Source organism: Diaporthe citri (genome assembly GCF_014595645.1).
Source record: "Diaporthe citri strain NFHF-8-4 chromosome Unknown scaffold_4, whole genome shotgun sequence".
NCBI classification, from domain to species: Eukaryota; Fungi; Ascomycota; class Sordariomycetes; order Diaporthales; family Diaporthaceae; genus Diaporthe; species Diaporthe citri.
The window spans coordinates 498206-516372 of NW_025064849.1; the positions used below are offsets into that span (position 1 = coordinate 498206).

At 55.6% G+C, this 18167-nt stretch overlaps 3 protein-coding genes across 3 annotated transcripts; all 3 read left to right on the top strand.

Annotated features, from left to right (window-relative positions):
* Positions 1 to 1132: 1132 nt before the first annotated feature.
* Positions 1133 to 9865, top strand: INS49_009324 (uncharacterized protein; the record flags this gene model as incomplete). Its single annotated transcript, XM_043170055.1, has 17 exons — positions 1133 to 1345; positions 1401 to 1545; positions 1614 to 1730; positions 1819 to 1853; positions 1956 to 1970; positions 2033 to 2626; positions 3202 to 3316; positions 3443 to 4602; positions 4685 to 4897; positions 4969 to 6369; positions 6436 to 6497; positions 6611 to 6699; positions 6756 to 7498; positions 7606 to 8526; positions 8585 to 8645; positions 8742 to 8905; positions 8978 to 9865. 17 exons carry the CDS (start codon positions 1133 to 1135, stop codon positions 9863 to 9865), a joined length of 6936 nt encoding a protein of 2311 aa, XP_043024620.1.
* Positions 9866 to 10865: 1000 nt separating this feature from the next.
* INS49_009325 (uncharacterized protein) lies at positions 10866 to 14569 on the top strand (the record flags this gene model as incomplete). The annotated part of the gene is made up of 4 exons (XM_043170056.1): positions 10866 to 11304; positions 11370 to 12677; positions 13495 to 13828; positions 13921 to 14569. The coding sequence occupies 4 exons, from the start codon at positions 10866 to 10868 to the stop codon at positions 14567 to 14569; spliced, it is 2730 nt and encodes a 909-aa protein (XP_043024621.1).
* Positions 14570 to 15379: 810 nt separating this feature from the next.
* Positions 15380 to 17293, top strand: INS49_009326 (uncharacterized protein; the record flags this gene model as incomplete). Its single annotated transcript, XM_043170057.1, has 1 exon — positions 15380 to 17293. One exon carries the CDS (start codon positions 15380 to 15382, stop codon positions 17291 to 17293), a length of 1914 nt encoding a protein of 637 aa, XP_043024622.1.
* Positions 17294 to 18167: the final 874 nt, after the last annotated feature.

Genomic DNA, 18167 nt, shown 5'->3' on the forward strand with positions numbered 1-18167 from the left:
GACAGCCAGCTACAGTGCTTGGGATCGTCGCTTAATCGTGCTTGGGGGCGCTTGAGGCGGGCCAAGCACGATGTGATACTGGGCGGCTGCCTACTACGACCCCTACAGCTTAGCCTCAAGAGACTTAAAAGGACCGGTCTGCATCTGCTGTCACTTTTTTACCAACCCCGCGACCCCGCAGAACCGCCATGGTGGGCAGCCTACGTACGATGTGGGCGTAATCGATGTTCCGGTACCACGTGCTGCAATGGGTTGTTGTTGTTACACAACGCAGGCACAATGCTGCCCACAGCACGTGCTACAAATTTCCTGCGGTTCCTGTCACACAGACGTAGATGAACCACATCTCGTCATGGAACAAGCCCTCGGTTGCCAGCAATGCTCGGCAGTCCTGGCTTCCGGAGCGCAAACGGCTGTTTAAGATCGTGCTGCAAGCCTCCCGCAATCAATCTTGTCAGGGGTCTCGGTAGCATGGAAGGATTCGTCACGGTACGGGTCCTTGGTTCAATCCCATCCTCCCTACGGACCACCGGCGGGCCAACAGAATCGGCTACTTTTGCCCTTCTCGTCAGGATGGCGGAAGCGAGTCACCGTGTCATTGGATAACAGTGACCGGGAAGTGGCGAGACCCTGCAGAAAGGCTGAGAGACAGCTGCCATCTATAAATACACTCGGCTAGCGATTGCTACCCAAGCTGTCTTGGAAAGCAGACTATGTCTACTAAGAACACCCCACCCCCTTCCCCTGCACGATTCATTGTCCCACGTACCTTGGATCATTCGAAGCCGAAACGTCTTTCTTAGTGGGGCCATATCAGTGAGTGTACAGAACCGATGAGTTATATCTCGGCGGACAGGGCCAATCCAAGCAGCACATGTAACGGTGAGCGGTGGTATAAGCTGAGGGTACGGATGACGTGGTGCGGCTCTCAATACCTAACACGTAGATGAGGTAGACGATGGCTGCTATCATGGACCGGGGCTTGGTCCAAGCAACTACTTAGACTCCATATTGTGTAAGACAGGCCCATACGCAAACAGCCTGGGCTTTACACCTGCGCGACGGGCTGCAGCCTAGAACAGATCACGCTCCTCCTTTGAACTGTGAAATTGATTTCCTGCACAAAGGCATCATGGGTTCTTACAGCAAGTCGTCACCTTACGAGGACGGGTTGGAAGACCCCGTGGTCATTGTCGGACTGTCGTTCCGATTCCCTTCGGATGCTGTATCCGAGGAATCTTTCTGGGAAATCCTGCGTGAGGGCCACTCCACGATGACGGAGGTTCCGGCCAGCCGTTACAACATCAACGGCCATTATTCTGACGCATCCGGTCGGCAACATGGGGTAAGTCTCGCCGACGACGTTAGGTGCTCTGTGTTCATCAAGCTAATCCGAGCAGGTCACTGCGCGAGGCGGGCACTTCATCAAGGGAGACATATCGGCCTTTGACGCCCCATTCTTCAAAATGAGCGCTGCTGAAGCAAAGGCGATGGACCCCCAGCTTCGAGTTTTGCTGGAGACAACATACCACGCATTCGAGTCCGGTATGTTGAGCCCCCACCCCCCTGGCATGGCAAATCATTACTCGCAAGTACTCACGATTTCGTACCAGCGAATCTCTCCCTTGACGACGTTGCCGGGAGCAATACATCGGTGTACGTTGGGAGCCTTTCGCAAGAATACGATTCATTATTTGCCTTCGATGAGGAGATAGACGCAAAGTATCAAGGTGAGTTACGATTCCTCGCGTAATAAGAGACATCAGCCATCGACACTGAATTTGCATAATTCATGGAGTGTTTGCTAATACAGCTCAGCCATTGGAACCTCCTCATCTATGCTTTCCAATCGAGTGAGCTGGTTCTATGATCTGAGGGGATCAAGCGTCTCGGTTGATACAGCATGCTCAAGCAGCCTTGTTGGACTGCATCTTGGCTGCCAGAGTCTACTACAGGGGGAGTCCGATATGGTCAGTCATCACATTATCCCAAGCGTCCAACTTGGCAATGTGCTAACCGAATGTCAAAATAGAGCCTTGTGGGTGGTGTCCAGATGCAACTGGAACCACGGAAAATGACCGCAGCGGTCTCGAGGCTGGGATTCCTGTCTCCCGATAGCCACTGCTACAGCTTCGATGATCGAGCCAACGGCTACAGCAGGGGCGAAGGCGTTGCGATGCTCGTTCTCAAGCGTCTTTCGAAGGCGCTCGAAGACGGTGACACGATCCGAGCTGTCGTCCGCGGGACGGCCACGAACCAGGACGGCCGGACACCTTCCATCACACAGCCGAGTCCCACTGCGCAGGCCGCCTTGATTCAAAGGACTTACCAGATGGCAGGGTTGGATTTCAAGGATACAGGCTACTTCGAAGCCCACGGCACGGGTACCGCGGTGGGCGATCCTATCGAGGCTTCCGGTATCAGCCAGGCGTTCACGCGCTATCGTGATCCTCAAAACCCTCTTCATGTTGGGTCTGTGAAAGCCAACATCGGTCATCTGGAGTCGTCGGCTGGTTTGGCTGGGCTTATCAAGACTGTCCTCGTGCTTGAAAAGGGGGTGATCCCGCCCAATGCCCTTCTCAAGAATCTCAATCCAAAGATACTGGCTGATAAGTGGCATCTCAACGTAAGCAAACCACCGCGCTCTGGGGATCAAAAGCACTCAACTGAGATATACAGTTTCCCACAACTTCTATACCATGGCCCACACAAGGATTGAGAAGAGCCTCTGTGAACAGTTTCGGATATGGGGGCACTAATGCACATGTAGTACTGGACGATGCCATGCACTATTTACATACTCGGAACCTCCGTGGAAAGCACAACGTCCAACCAGGATTTAGTGGCAATGGCCTGCTAACCTCTAATGGCCACTCTTACACAAATGGCACCAATGGGTTAAGTGACCACAAAGCCAACTCGGAGAAGATTCTCTTCCTCTTGTCAGCTGCGGATGAGAACGGCATAGGCAGGCAGGCCTCCTCACTGGAAGCCCATTTGAGTCAGCCAAAGGAAGACCTCTCAGACAGTTACCTCCAAGACGTTGCGTTCACATTGGGGAGAAGCCGGGCGTCACTTCCGTGGAAATCATTTGTCCTGGCATCGTCAGTGTCAGAGCTACGAGAAGGTCTGCTGAGTTTGTCCACTAAACCATTGCGTTCCACGAGGAGCCCTTCGATGAGCTTTGTCTTCACCGGACAGGGAGCGCAGTGGGCATCCATGGGTGTGGAACTCCTGGCCTTTTCCGTCTTCGGGGAGTCGGTAGAGTACGCCGATGCTTATCTTCGCTCCATAGGCTCAACATGGTCTGCCGTTGGTAAGTGAAACCAAACTTGCAATGAGAACCGCCCAACTTTTCTAGGGAATTAGCCCGGTGTTCTATCATTCCATTCGAATACCACGATAATCTTGCCAATACGCTGATCATAAACTACTTTGACAGATGAATTATGCAAACCGGCAGCAACATCCAACATCCACATTCCGAGTCTCGCCCAGCCGCTGTGCACCATACTGCAGATAGCGCTCGTCGACCTGCTTTCCTCGTGGAACATCCACCCCCAGGCCGTCGTAGGCCATTCATCCGGCGAGATCGCCGCTGCGTACTGTGCCGGCAGCCTCAGCAGGGACTCTGCGCTACGAGTGGCCTACTTCCGCGGCGAGTGCGTCTCGAGGCTGCTTGAAGACACCAAACGAGAGCTAGGAGGCATGCTCGCCGTCGGGCTGTCGGAAGAGGAGCTGCAGCCCCACATCCAAGCTGTTCTCGGCGACGGTGACCCAGATGGACTGCAGTGTGGCTGTCTCAACAGCCCCAAGAGTACCACGGTGACCGGGCTCGACAGATATCTCGACGCGCTCGCGAGCCGCCTGGAGGAACTCAGGATCTTTTCGCGCAAGCTCAACGTTCCCGTTGCATACCACTCTCGGCAGATGCTCGCGGTTGCCGGCAGCTACCGGTCTAGCCTCGAGGGCTACCTGAAACCTGGCGCAAAGGGAAGAAGCAGCGGCGCACCGGCTCTGTTCTCATCTGTGACGGGCATGAAAGCGTCCAAGGGTGATCTGAGTAGCGCAGACTACTGGGTTGAAAACCTGGTCTCCCCCGTCAGATTCTCGCAGGCACTGCAGCTCATGTACACGTCACTGCAGAACGGTGAAGAGGGCCAGACGAAGCCCCTGGCGTACCTCGTGGAAGTGGGCCCACATTGTGGCCTCGAACGGCCTATCCGAGATTCATTGCCCGAGGACTCTGCCTTCGTGTACGATTATACTCTGCGCCGCAACTCCTCGTCGGTCGACGATGTGAAAGGCTTGGCTGGGAGGTCAGCTACCCACGGATACGCGGTCGATGCGCAAGCTGTCAACGGCCAGCTTGGTCGGCTGCGTCGGCTGCAGGAGCCGAAGATGCTCTTCGACCTGCCAAAGTATTCCTTCAACCACTCTCAGAGCTATTGGGTAGAAAGCCGACTATCTCGGAACACTCGGAACCGCGAGCACCCGCGGCACGAGCTGCTGGGGACTCGTTCTGCGGACTGGAACCCCCTGAGGCCGACATGGCGGCTCGTCATCCGAGACTCAGACCTCCCATGGGTCGCCGACCACAAGGTATTAATCCATATTCCCCCTCCCCCCTCCTATGGAAGGTTCTGCACGAGGCATGCACGACAGCACTGACAGTAATACATAGGTCGACGGCATTATTCTGTATCCCGCCGCAGGCATGCTGGTCATGGCCATCGAGGGTCTGCGGAGCCTTCAGACCGAACCTTCACGAGTCTCCGGCTACACGTTGAAGGACGTGAACATCGGGAGTGCCCTGGTCGTTCCCACGGGGGACGAGGGCGTCGAAACACAGCTGCACCTGGGCCCTTGCAACCCGACCAGTGACACTCAGAAGGGCGTCTCGGCCTGGTTCTTCTGGATCCACACTCCGTGACCAATGACGAGTGGAAGCTGCACTGTTCGGGACAGATATCTGTCGAGGAAAACGCCACCGACGACACGGTGTCAGAGACGGGAGGCGGTCTTGCCCATGGAACGACAGCAAGAAGCTTCGGCAAGGTTCTCGAGCGCTGCTCGAGCAGTATCGACAGAAAGGCATTCTACCAAGCTGTCTTGGAGAAGTCAGTGGACCTCGGCCAAACCTTCCGCACCTTGCACGACATTCGTTTCAACGAAGCTGACCGAGAGGCTACCGCCAACCTGCCTTTTGCCGACTGGAGGCAGCAGGTTCGGGACACGAAGCTGTCTGAGCATCTGATTCACCCAACCACCCTGGATGGACTGCTGCATATCCCCTTCGCCTCCATCTTCCCCAAGCTCCCCGTCATCCCCTCTGTGGTGCCCCGGCAGATCAACGAGATCTACATCTCAAACGACCTACTAAACGACGCAGCAAGCGACACGCTGCGCCTGTACGGCAACACCACAGAGCTCGGCGTCTTCCACATAAACGCTGACGTCGCTGCTGTGGGAGGCTCTTCAGAGAAGCCACTTATCTATCTACGAGGCGTCAAACTCCTTGGGTTCCACGCCACCGACCAGCGGGGAACGGCCTCATCCGGCCCCACGAGCCTTTTCCACCGGTTCGAATGGAAGCCAGACCTCAGCCTGCTGTCTCAGGACGGAATAGAGCAGTATTGTCGGGATCATACGGCCAGGAAGGGAGTAGCCACCAGCGGCTTCGACGGCGAGACAGAGCGCATTTGTCGCTATTTCTTGTCTGCAATGTTAGAAGAGCTGGACGCGACCGCCTCTGAGCAAGGCCCAAGGATCTCATCGAAGCCTTCTATCCAGAATTACGTCAAGTGGGCAAGGTCATTCCTGGAGAATGAGAGCCGGTCCACCACAAGCCTCCAGGAAGCCTACCCTGGGTTTGAAGACGACGGCCTGCGGCCGGCTCTCATAGACCAGTTCGCGTCAAAGTCGGTCCAAAACAGAGATACAGTTGACTACGGCCGGAAATTGGTCCCGATAGTCAGGGAAGAGGTCGATGCCCTCGGGCTACTATTCAACGAAGGGCTCGCGGAGCGCCTATACCAGAGCCCGACGTTCAGCCTCACATCGCACAGATTGGCTTCATACATGGACCTGCTGGCCCACAAGAACTCGGACCTCAAGATCCTCGAGGTCGGCGCGGGGACGGGGAGCACGACGACCGCGGTCCTCGACGTGCTGTCCCAGCCGAGCCTCCAGGCCCCCCGGTTCAGCCACTACGACTTCACCGACATCTCGCCTAGCTTTTTCGCAGATGCGCAGGATAGGTATGCCGCCCACTCGGGCCGCATGGGGTTCAAAGTCCTTGACGTCGAGCGCGACCCCGAGGAGCAAGGCTTCGAGCCTGGCTCGTATGATGTTGTGATTGCTGCAGCGGTGCGTTCTATTTCGGCGTCCAAATGCGGTTTCCTCGCCAGTTCCTTTGATTAATACATACTACAGGTGTTGCACGCGACCAGCAGTATTGATCAGTCACTGCGCAATGTCAAAAAGTTGCTAAAGCCGTAAGAATTCCCCCATTTCCCCGTCCCAAACACACGCACACCAAGCAAAAAGAAACGAAAAAAATATCACGCCCGTACATCCGATCAAATACTAAGGTCCATGGCGTACATAGCGGCGGTCAGCTTGTTTTCTGGGAGCCGACGAGCCGACGAATCGCGTCAATTCCTTTCTTCGTCGGGGTCCTCCCAGGATGGTGGCTATGTAAGTGCGAAATTGCTCAGTTAATCAAGATGGATGTTGCTAACAAGCACCATCAGCTACCGAGAAGACTCGAACTTCAGGGCCTCTCTTGACCGAGCCAGAATGGAACGAGGCCTTGCTGCGAGCTGACTTCGACGGACTTCACGTGTCTTTGCGAGACGACGCCGAGGGGAACCATGTCAACTCCCTGCTGGTATCTCACGCGAGATACCCGTCCGAATCCACAAGCAAGAGGACGGATCTGTCAACTATTATCGTCACTGGGAAGAAGGAGCATGACGACCTTGCTGACCGGATCCGAGCAAACCTACGCTCACGGTCCAAGGGACTTTGCGATGTCATGCACGCCGACCTGCTCTCGGGAGCAGAGATAGTCTACGACCAGTGCATATGCCTCATGGAACTCGGAAACCCCATCATGGCACATCTCGACGAGACCAAGTTCGAAGCACTTCGCCGCGTGACGACCGTGGCCACACAGATAATCTGGGTCACGGAAGGCTGCGGCGTGGGTGCCCAGAACCCCGAGGCATCGATAGTGGCAGGTTTTGCGAAAGTCCTCGAAAGAGAGCGCCCCGGCCTGAGCTTCGTCCACCTGAACGTACACGACAGGGAGCACGCAGAAGACACCATCATCCGCATCGTCAACCAGAGCCACACGCTGTCGGCAGAGGACCAGGAGACGGACCTCCTGGAGGAGGAGGACGGCCGGGTCCTGGTCCCGCGGGCGGTCGAAGCCCCCGACGTCAACCGCCTCCTCGACTCGGAGAAACACGGCCTGCAGCCCCAGCCAACGGACGTGAGCAACGAGCCCACGCCGCCAGGAGAGGCCCTCGAGCTGCGCTTCTCCCCCGGCCGCCTGCAGTCGGTGCACTTCGGGCCGGATCACCCACCGACGCCCTCCAGGACGACGAGGTGCGCGTTCTGGTCAAGGCGACGGGGATCAACTTCCGCGACGTCATGGTGGCGCTGAACCAGATCTCTGACAACCACATGGGCGCCGAGTTCGCCGGCGTGGTCGTCGAGGCCGGCGCGTCCTGGAGGTCGTCCTTCTCGCCCGGGGACCGCGTGTGCGGGCCCCTGGACGGCAGCTTCCGGACCCTCGTGCGCGCGCCGGGGCGCAACCTCGTCAAGATCCCGCCGAACTTGTCCTTCGCGGAAGCCGCGTCCATCCCCGTGGCGTACGCGACGGCGCAGTACGCCCTGCGGTACCTGGCGCGGATCCAACCCGGCGAGAGCATCCTGATCCACGCGGCGGCGGGAGGTGTGGGCCAGGCGGCGGTGAACCTCGCGCAGAGGGCCGGGGCGGCGGTGTATGCTACCGTCAGCACGCCGGAGAAGAAGAGGATCCTCATGGAGAGGTTCGGCGTCGAGGCGGGCCGCATCTTCTCGAGCCGGCATACCTTATTCGCGTCGCAGGTCATGCAGAGGACGGGAGGCCGGGGCGTGGACGTCGTGCTCAACTCGCTCGCGGGCCACGCGCTCACCGAGAGCTGGCGGTGCCTTGCCCCCCTCGGCCGGTTCGTCGAGATCGGCAAGCGCGACATCAGGGCTTTCAACAGGCTGCCCATGGAGCCGTTCTCGCGGAACGTGTCGTTCTCTTCGCTGGACCTCAAGGTTCTTGCGGACCACAACCCGGCTCTTTTGAGTACGATCATGAAAGAGATCGAGGAACTCGTCTGGGATGAGACGGCTCGGCCACATCTCGTGCCATACCCGTTGACGGTGTTCAAGCGCTCGGGGTTCGAAGAGGCGTTCCGCCTGTTGCAGAGTGGCCGACACAGTGGCAAGGTTGTGGTGGACTGGGAGCAAGCAGACACGATCAAGGTAAGTACCAGCTGGGCTCTGCGGGCGTGGAGAAATGTCTTGACTAACAAGAGAGCAGGTCGTGCCGAAGAGCCCGCTTGACTATTCCTTCGACTCCGACGCTACTTATGTTATCACAGGTGGGCTTGGGGGCATAGGAAGGAATCTAGCAGGGTGGATGGCCCGAAATGGTGCAAGACACCTCTGCTTACTCTCACGATCCGGACCCGTCACAGCTGCGTCGAAGGACCTTGTCACGGCCCTCGAGCAGGACGGGGTCCACTTGTACACTCCGGCGTGCGATGTCTCGGACGCCATGGCAGTTGCAGACGTCGTTGCGCACATCGAGGCCCGTATGCCGCCCATCAAGGGCTGCATCCACAGCGCGATGGCTATCGAGGTAAGTGCATCGAGACAGTAGTCGTCCCCAGGGGCCCCTCTAAGGCACAGAGCTGACAACGTCTGCCGCCAGAACCGCGTCTTTGAGAACTACGACCTGCCAACCTTCAACTCAGCATTCCCAGCAAAGGTCCAGGGGACATACAACCTACACAACCACCTGCCCAAGGGCATGGACTTCTTCGTGATCCTCGGCTCCATAGCAGCGTTCATCGGCCCAGCCTCCCAGAGCAACTACGCGGGCGTGAGCTCCTTCCAGGACGCCTTCGCCCGGTTCCGCCGCTCCGGGGGCGAGCACTGCGTGACGATCGACCTCGGCGCCGTCGAGGGCATCGGCTACATCGCCGAGCGCGTCGCCGTGGCGCGCAACGTCGACATGATGTTTGTGGACCACAAGGTGCTGCGCGAGGGGGACGTCCACTTCACGCTCAAGTGGGCATGTAACCCACTGCTGTCGACGCCCGAGTCGCCGTGGGCCGCGCAGGTCGTCGCGGCCCTCACGACGCCGGCCTTCGTGCGCCGCGGCGGCGTCCTGCGCGACCACAAGTGGATGCGCATACCCATGTTCCGCCACCTGTACCGCATGGAGCTGCAGCAAGGGAACAACAACAGCGCAGACGGGACCACCGCCTCCTCCGACGCGGACGGCGCCGAGAACGCGGGCGCGCTGCTCCGGGCGGCCAGGACGCAGGCCGAGGCCGCCGCCGCGGTGACGCACCTGTTCGCGAAGCGGCTCGCGCGGTCGCTGGCCGTCCCCGTCGCCGACATCGACGTGGGCCGGCCGGCGTACGCGTTCGGCGTCGACTCGCTGGTGGCCGTGGAGCTGCTGTTCTGGTTCTCGAGCGAGATCAGGGCGGACGTGCCCGTCGTGCAGATCCTGGGCAGCTCGACCATCGCCCAGCTCGGGGCCGTCGCCGCGGCCAAGAGTGAGCACTTGCAGGGGCGGGACTTGCCCGTGTAGGCGGTATCACACACAAATGTTATAAAGGGGGTGGGGGTAGCGTTGTATACATAATAGAATGTAATTAACTTCTTTTACGACGGACAGTCACTTTGTTCAAACTGTTATTATTAAATTAGACGGCTTCCCTTTGTGCGAAGCAGACATGGCCTGACTGACTTCGTAGAAGTACACCTGCCTGCCAGACGAGGTACACTTTGCCAGGATAGAGGCAGGAGAAGGTGATCCAAGTAATTCGAATAATATAACATATGTTGTGCCCTGTGATATAGCACCACTGCAGCCGGGAGACTAGTAGCCGAGACACACAGAGGCCTGCGAAGGTGGCTTCAGGGGAATGGACACGCACAAGAGCAATGATCCCAAAGGCGGATTATGCTGCACGCACCCGAAACTGCTCATGGGGGCGGAGGAAAGGTCGCTTCTGCCATGGCGCGGCGCGGAGGTGACTACATGTAGCCTGTTTAACCATTCCGATTGAGCACGCTGACGAGGCGGTGCCCGGGGGCTAATACCCTTGCCTGCATGAGCGCGGCAAACGTGGTATTCTAAGTGGCTGATCGACTGAATTTGCACTTCCTATGCAGTTGCTCAAAATCTCAAATGTCTATGCCAAATGGAGTGAATTCAGCTGCGGAGCCGCACAGATTTTCTTCCTTCCTTTCTCTTCTTCCTCCTTAGCCGAGAGTCTTTGTACATAGTGCTAATGGACCAGCTCTCATGCTGAACGCTGTCTGGCCGTTACATTAAGAATAAGATCCAAGTTTGATCTTTCTTGTTAGGTCATTGCACGCTTTCAAACAATTTATTACTAGTTAGCATCTTTTGTCCGAGAGTAGAACTCCGTCACTGATTAGACGTTTCTTTGCATTCGCTTGTTAAATCATCCAGCCCATGAGAATCTTCTACCGGTATTAGTAAACAAGACGACGGAACATCCTGTTGTCCAAAGCGCCTAGTCTCCGCTGATCCTCGTCAGTCTAGGGATCTTCAGCACAAAATGGGTTTCTGGAATGACTTCAAGGCCGGTTACCGCAGGGGTTACCGCCAAAGTTTTGACGCATCGTACAATCAGGCGATGAGGCTGTGCCCCGAATGCCGAGCCATTACTTTGAAGTCTTCTGCCGAGCGCAGACTTGTCCGGGAATACCCAAACAATCAAGCCCTGTACGACAGCGCAAAAACTGGATGTGTCATTTGCCTTTTCATCCTTCAACGCAACATCAAGCAAGACCGCGTCCGATTCACAGGCGACGACGTGCTTGAACAGGCCAACGTGGACGCCCCGATAAAGATCTTTCAGACACTCGAGCATGGACAGCACAATCTCGAGTGGGAGTCAGATGCCACCCTCGAGTTTCCTGGAGGCGCCTCTGCTGGCATGTTCTACCGTGAAGTGTTTGGTGGTCTCGTTGCTGATGACGGCAAGTCGCAGTCCTGTCGCCAAACTCCTGGCTGCACCTTAGTCACCTGATTTTTTGTCCAAAGCTTACCCTTTCTTTAGACTCCAATTTAGGAGCCGCAATCAGCGGACGAAGGATTCACAGTGACGCGCAGACCAAAGAGAATTTGCAGCGGGCCCGGTCATGGCTCGAGACGTGCCTAGATTCCCACCCGAAATGCAGGTCAGAAATCCCACATCTTCCCACTCGCGTCATCGACGTTGGCTCGTCAAACAAACACACGAAACTCGTCATCACCGACGGAAAGACCTCAAAGCCATACGTGGCTCTGAGTTACAGCTGGGGGGAAAGCCCAAACCTGCGGCTCGTCGCCAAGAACTTGCTGTCCTATTCGCAGAGAGGCATTCCGTTCAAGGCAACGCCCAAGAGCGTGCAAGACGCAGTCGCCATCACCCGTATCCTCGGGATACGGTATCTCTGGGTTGATGCCCTATGCATCATCCAGGACTCATCTTCGGACTGGGACAAAGAGGCGGCCATGATGGGGGACATATATTCGAACGCAACGGTAGTTATCAAAGCTGCCTCCACCGCCGACTGTCAAGACGGGCTTTACCGGGCACGAGAGAGCGATGAACTTGCGGACTTCAACCTGAAGATGGAGTTGGAAGACAGATCCTTGGGGTTCGCCTCGTTAAGGATCGAGTCTCTAGTAACCGATGAGCCTCTTGATGGTCGTGGATGGTGTCTGCAGGAGTCATGGCTTGCTCGCCGCATGCTCGTCTTCGGCTCGCGGCAGACTTGGTGGGAGTGTCCGACTTGCACGCTCACTGAAAGTGGAGGTGCGCAGGTGCATGGCAAGCTTGGGCCTGCCCCATTTCACAAGCCTACGCATTTCGTATATGGAGGCAAAGATGATGAGGTGAGAGATAGGTATTCGTGGGAAAACGTTGTCCAAGACCTCACCTCACGGACTTTCACTTACGCTGATGATAATCTGCCGGCCCTCGCTGGGATAGCGAAGCTATTTCACAGCACTAGTCACGTTGGGGACACATATGTCGCTGGCTTGTGGAAGTCTGGGCTGCCTCGGAACTTGATATTCACCGTTAGTCCTCATAAAGCCCAGAATCCAGCCGAAGACAGACCGGCAGCGTACCACGCCCCTTCATGGTCATGGGCATCAACCAGCGGAACTATATACTGGGAAAAGCGACAGCACGCGGATGACGAAGAAGACCAAGACAAAGATGAATATCGAGAGGGGGATGGGAACGGAGAACAAAGTAGGGACGAAGGGCAAGATGCCCTTGGGGATGATGTCTATGCCTCAGTGAAGTCCTACCAGGTGACCCCCAAAGGGCCTGATGGCTTTGGGAAAGTCGAAACCTTCGGCTCCATCACGCTTAGTACACAGATTCGAAGTTCCTGGCGATTTTGGAGACAAGGTGGAAACAAACCTTAAAGGCTGGTTGCTGACAGCCCAAAAACCGGCGATGCCAAGGCCACAGATTAATCCGGTGGAAGACTTCCAAGCGACCTTCGACGGGACAATCGGACAGTGTAGTCTTGATTGGAAAGACGTAGATGAGGACATTGAGGGCGCTTATGAGCTTTACTGTGTGAGAATCACTACATTACACGGTTTAGTCCTGGAGAAACTCAAAGAGGTGGATGGATTTCGACGAAGAGGAACCTTTAAGATCTGGGAGGATGTTGTGGATGAGTTTTGGATGGGTTGTGAGAGGAAGAATGTTAAGATCTTCTGAGGTTGAGTTAGTGATAGAAGGATGCGACTTATTTATACGAGAATGAATCTCTTGAACCAAAGCCCACAACTCAGCCGGCTAACTTCAGCAGAACCTTCGGCGCCGACCGAGGCCATTGGACATGCGCCCGAAACAATCTCCAGTAAAATCTGGTAAATATAGCATGTATTCAGCCTCCAAATAATGGAACGTTGAATGCAGGCCACTTGAAGGCCATGTACCATAAAGCGACCTCGGGATCGCTTTCCCGGGGCCGTTCCCGGGGCCGCCCCATCAGCTCCTCCAGACGGCCCCCTTCTTGAGCCCCTTGTTTGACAACAGGAGCCTTCTTCTCCTTTTTAACAAGCGGAGAGACCCTGCACAGGGATTTACCCTGGACCGTGCCATGTAGCCTCTTCTTTATTTTCTTATCAATGCTCTATCTAGATGGCGTTGACAACTCACCCTGGGGCAACAGCCTCAAAGCCTCCCGAGTTCAAGGGAGGTCTCTGGACATCGTGGATCCCGCTCACGACGACTTATTCAGGTCATGCTTCACAATGTACATCAAAATTCTGGCAATGGGACGTTAGCAGTGGTGTGCTAGCCTGGGATCCTGGGTTCGGCGTCAAGGTGAGCTCGGGCCTGCGTTGCGTGCCGCAGGCGGCCACGACCTGGTGGGATCAGACGTGGCTGGGCCCCACGACCGAGACTGTCGTCAGTATCGGGCCATTTACTTGCCCTGAAGCCTTCACCCAGGTGGCCACGTCCGCCGTGGACGCGCATAGCACGCAAGTGGCGTGCTGTCCATCGTGAGTCCCAGTCGCCACTCCAAATATCATGGTCCCCCGGAGTGTCGTGGACAGGAGAAGATGATTAGTTCTAATGCACCTGGCTACTGCAGAGGCTACTTGTTCGTTGACTGGATGCCGGCCGGGGTTGCCCGGCAGTGTTATAGCGATGTCTCCGCAGACGCCCTCGTCGTTGTCCACACAAGAGTCGAGTGTGACAAGTGGACTCAGGCAACGATCCAGATAAATACGTCACCAACCATCTGGGGCGCTCACATAAACGGCTGGGTCTTTGCTGCTGAGCAGACGGCCGCGACGTCTCAATCATCTGAGACAACATCCCAATCACCGGAGACGACATCGCCACCATCCGAGACAGTATTTCGATCCTTGCAGACCACATCTCAGTCATCCGGGACAATATCGCCTCCCTGTTTCTCCTGCAACAGCAGCAATAGCGACAATACCAAAAGCACCGGGATAGGTGTTGGGGCCTCGTTGGCCGCTGTCGGCATTGCAACCCTAATTGCAGGGCTGATCATGATGCTCAGGTCGAAAAAGATATTGCGTGCTGCACGAAACGGAGAAGAAATGCCCCAAAACACAGAAATACCCCAACAGGACTCTCGAAACAGCCACGAGCGGCCTGTTTCTCCAGCCGGGGATAATGTTCATGCTCGTCAGCCATATGGCAAACCAGCCGGCGAGCTCTACGGTTCCGACCCTACCTTGTTCCACGCCGAGGCGCCCGCTCCACAATAGCCCACGTCGGGAAAGGAGCCCAGATGCGCAAGAACTGGTCTATATATGTTGCCGGGTTTGAAGGAGTGGTGCTTACGGGGGATTTAGAAGACCCCGCTATCCCTAGGCATCAATACGATTAATTGGCACTTTAATGGTTCAGCTCATGAACCAACAGACCCGGGATGATGAATTCCACCCTCGCCTGTAAAGAAAATCTATTAGCATTTTCAAAAGCAGCTAGCAAACTAGCTTTAATTTTTAATATCTTTAAGTACCTATATTATATCCTTTTAAATAAAATTATTTTTTAAGTTAATAATTAAATTAAAAGAGAATTAATTAAGGTAAAAGATTAAATATAATAAATAGTTAATAAGCCTTACTTAAGCATTACTTAAAGCCTAACTTAATTCTCTTTATATTCCTTAAAATAAGCAAGGTATATTTTTAAAAAAAAGACTTTAAATGCTATGGAGCACCAAGAAATAAAACTAAGTTCGCTACCTGCCTTTAGAAATGCTAGCAGATTTTCTTGACCGGGGAGGGTAGAATTCATCATGCCGCAACAAACCGGTGTGAAGCAACGTTGTTATCTTATCGCCGTGGGCCCCTGTGCACAGCTTCAATAGCCACGCGTGTTTACAGTAGGGGGACTTGACCTGTTCGCGTTCTCCCATCCTTTCTTGATGCGATCCTGGGCCCATCGATGTTACCTATAAGATCAATCAACCATCGATTCATGTGCTCTTGTCAAATCGCAAAACTGACCTTGCATGCTGCTCTGCTCACAAAATGAGATACAAGACGAGGTCCAGATCCTCCCCCGCAATGGACCCAACCGCCATTTTGAGGCACGACACGGTACGACCAGCCATGCCGAGCGTCCTACTCGCGCTGGAGCACGCCGACTCGGACGACTACTTCCAGCAGCTGCTCAGCATTGATTCCGCGCTGCAGGCCTTGGACACGCCCAGGGACACCTTGACGCTCGAGCTCCAGGCCGTGCATAAACGACGCGGACGCTTCGCTACCGAGTATATGGTTGCCGAACGGCCCCTCGTTGAGCTGAAGGGGCTGATCCAGATGCTCGAAACGCTCCAGACGGCAGCACGGAAGGGGTTCAACTCGCGCGCCCGGTCGCTGCGCAAGGTCAAAGTAGGCATCATGGATCTCCCGAACGAGCTGCTGCACATCATCTTCGGCCACTTGAAACGCCGTTTAGACGACCCCAACTTCTCCTTCGACTTGGTGGATGTGGACCCGGACGCCGACGCGATGGCCATCCAGAATGTCAGGCTCACCTGCCGCCGGTTCCGCGACAACAGCTCCCACCTGCTGGTCCGGCAGTTCGACATTTCCCCCACCCAGTCGTCTCTTGAGCACCTGGAAGAAGTAGCGCGCCACCCGGAGATCTGGCGGGGCGAGCGGGTCTTGAAGATAGACCTCAGGTACTACAGCGCCGCCATGGCCGGAGACCTCCAGGCCTTCTCGGCCATGTGCTATGAAAAGTTGCGAAACAAGATCGACTCCTACGAGGCAAAGATCAAGTACTCGGACGACGAGAGCTCTGACAAGGATAAGCCGCCACGCGAGGTGGAAGAGGCCGTCGCGCAGCTTCGGCGCATCTTGCTCTCCTGGGAGCCATTCGCGGACGGGAACCCCACCAGGAAACGCACCCGCCGCCACGGGGCGGCGGCGCTCGCCCTTCGCAGGGGCCATGAGCGCTATCGCGAGCTGTTCCAGCAGCAACAAGAGATCCTACGGGGCGGCCACTTCGCGCGGGTCGTTGCCGAGGCCGCGGCGAGCAGCCGCTCAGAGGTCTGGCTCTCCATGACGGACACTGGGAGGCACCCCGACGACGACGGCCCCCACATGCAGCATGTTGGATACTCGGACCTGGAGGAACTTGCGGACCCCGACTTCCTGGTCCAGTCGTGTCTGATCCAGCCTCATGCCTGGTGGCACGCGAAGGGCAGAGACGCGGGGGAGGTTCCACAGTCACTTCTCCATGAACTGCCCTTGGCGATGAGTGCAGCGAAAGCCTGCCTGGCTGGAGTCGCAGCCAACATAACCCGCCCTTTCAGGCTGGGCCTGAACATGTCGCAGGATCAGCTCTCTGGCCTCAGTGAGGTTGCCGAGGGCCTCGAGGCCTTCACATTCCGCATGTTCGAGGGTATTCATCCCGCTCATGGACCTCGGCCCAGCCCGGAGGAAATGAGTGCCCTGTATGCTTACATCCGTGCATCTATTGGCCCTCAATGCGTTCCGAATCTGTGGTTAGACCTTTCTACCATGGAGTTCATTGTCGATGAGCTGGGAGTGGCTTACGTGGCGACGGGGCGACTCTCCATCGAGCCTCTGCTGTGCTCTCCTAGCTGGCACAGGCTCAGGTATGCCAGACTCGAGGATTTGGAGATGGATTTGCAAGATCTGACGAGGTTCATGGGCATGCTTGAGTCGAAGGTACGCTTCGATTTGAGGGAAATTTACCTGAGTAGCGGAACTTGGGCTGCAGCACTAGACTATCTCCGTTCCAAGGCCGCCTCTGGCTCTCAATTGCTGCCCCCTGAAGGACCAGACTGCAGAATTAGGTTGACGGACGCTGAGTACTTTGATATCTTCGTGAAGCAGGATCCGATCGAAGGGGTTACCAAGGCGACACAGTATATTACATCTGTTGAGGGCGTCGAGAATCCGTGTCCCAGGATAGATGAAGCAATCGAGTCAAGTCCAGAGCCTTGACTGGGGGTGGCTGTGTGGTGGCCGCACTTATTCCACAGCTGTTGGCTCCGCGAGTTCAATTTCGAGTTGTAGTTAGTTGGGCGATCTCGCTCTACCGTATTTCACTCATATTTGGTGCACTCAGAAATGCCTGTGACAGTTGGCTCATCTGGCAGCAAAACAACACTAAGTTCACGACACGGTTTCAGCTCGCAAAGCTGAGTCCGCTTTGCTTCAAATTAATTGTCGCATGTGTATATTTGCCTCCCATCTGGACTAACGCTTGATCAGGAAGCATATTCGGGTAACGGTCTGTGCCTATTAAGCATATCATGGCTCTTTTCAACCAAGCTCAACACAGAGGTCCTTCCGCTCAAGCTCCAACGACTCTCCGGTTTTGCAGGCCCAATAACCGTCCATGATGAACGGACAGTATGGGGATTTGGGGCGTGTGCCAGCCCAATGCCTTGAGGAGTGAAGCTAGCGAGATTAAATCCTCTTGCTTTAATGAAAGAAAGATGCAAAAGATCATGTTGCCAGGGTATAATGATAAATTAGCCGAGTGTGCACGATGTGAATCGGTTGATATCATAGCAAAAAGTTATGGTATTCACGAAGAACAATAGAGAATCATTGCATATGAATGTTTTGTAATATTAGCATACAGGCCGTTTAAAAAGGCCGGGACGTTTTGTCTTGAAATTGGTGATAGGTATCGCTTAGCATTTTATTTCTCTGCCAGCATAGCATATGAAGCATTCGGTCACCCCCTGATCTCGTTGGCTGTCACATGAGGGAATTGCCAGGTTATCTGTGAACCAAGACAGGCCACAGGAACAACCCAAACTGATAGCGGCCAGGCAAGAAATGAGGTCGAGACCAGTTGCTAAAGCCA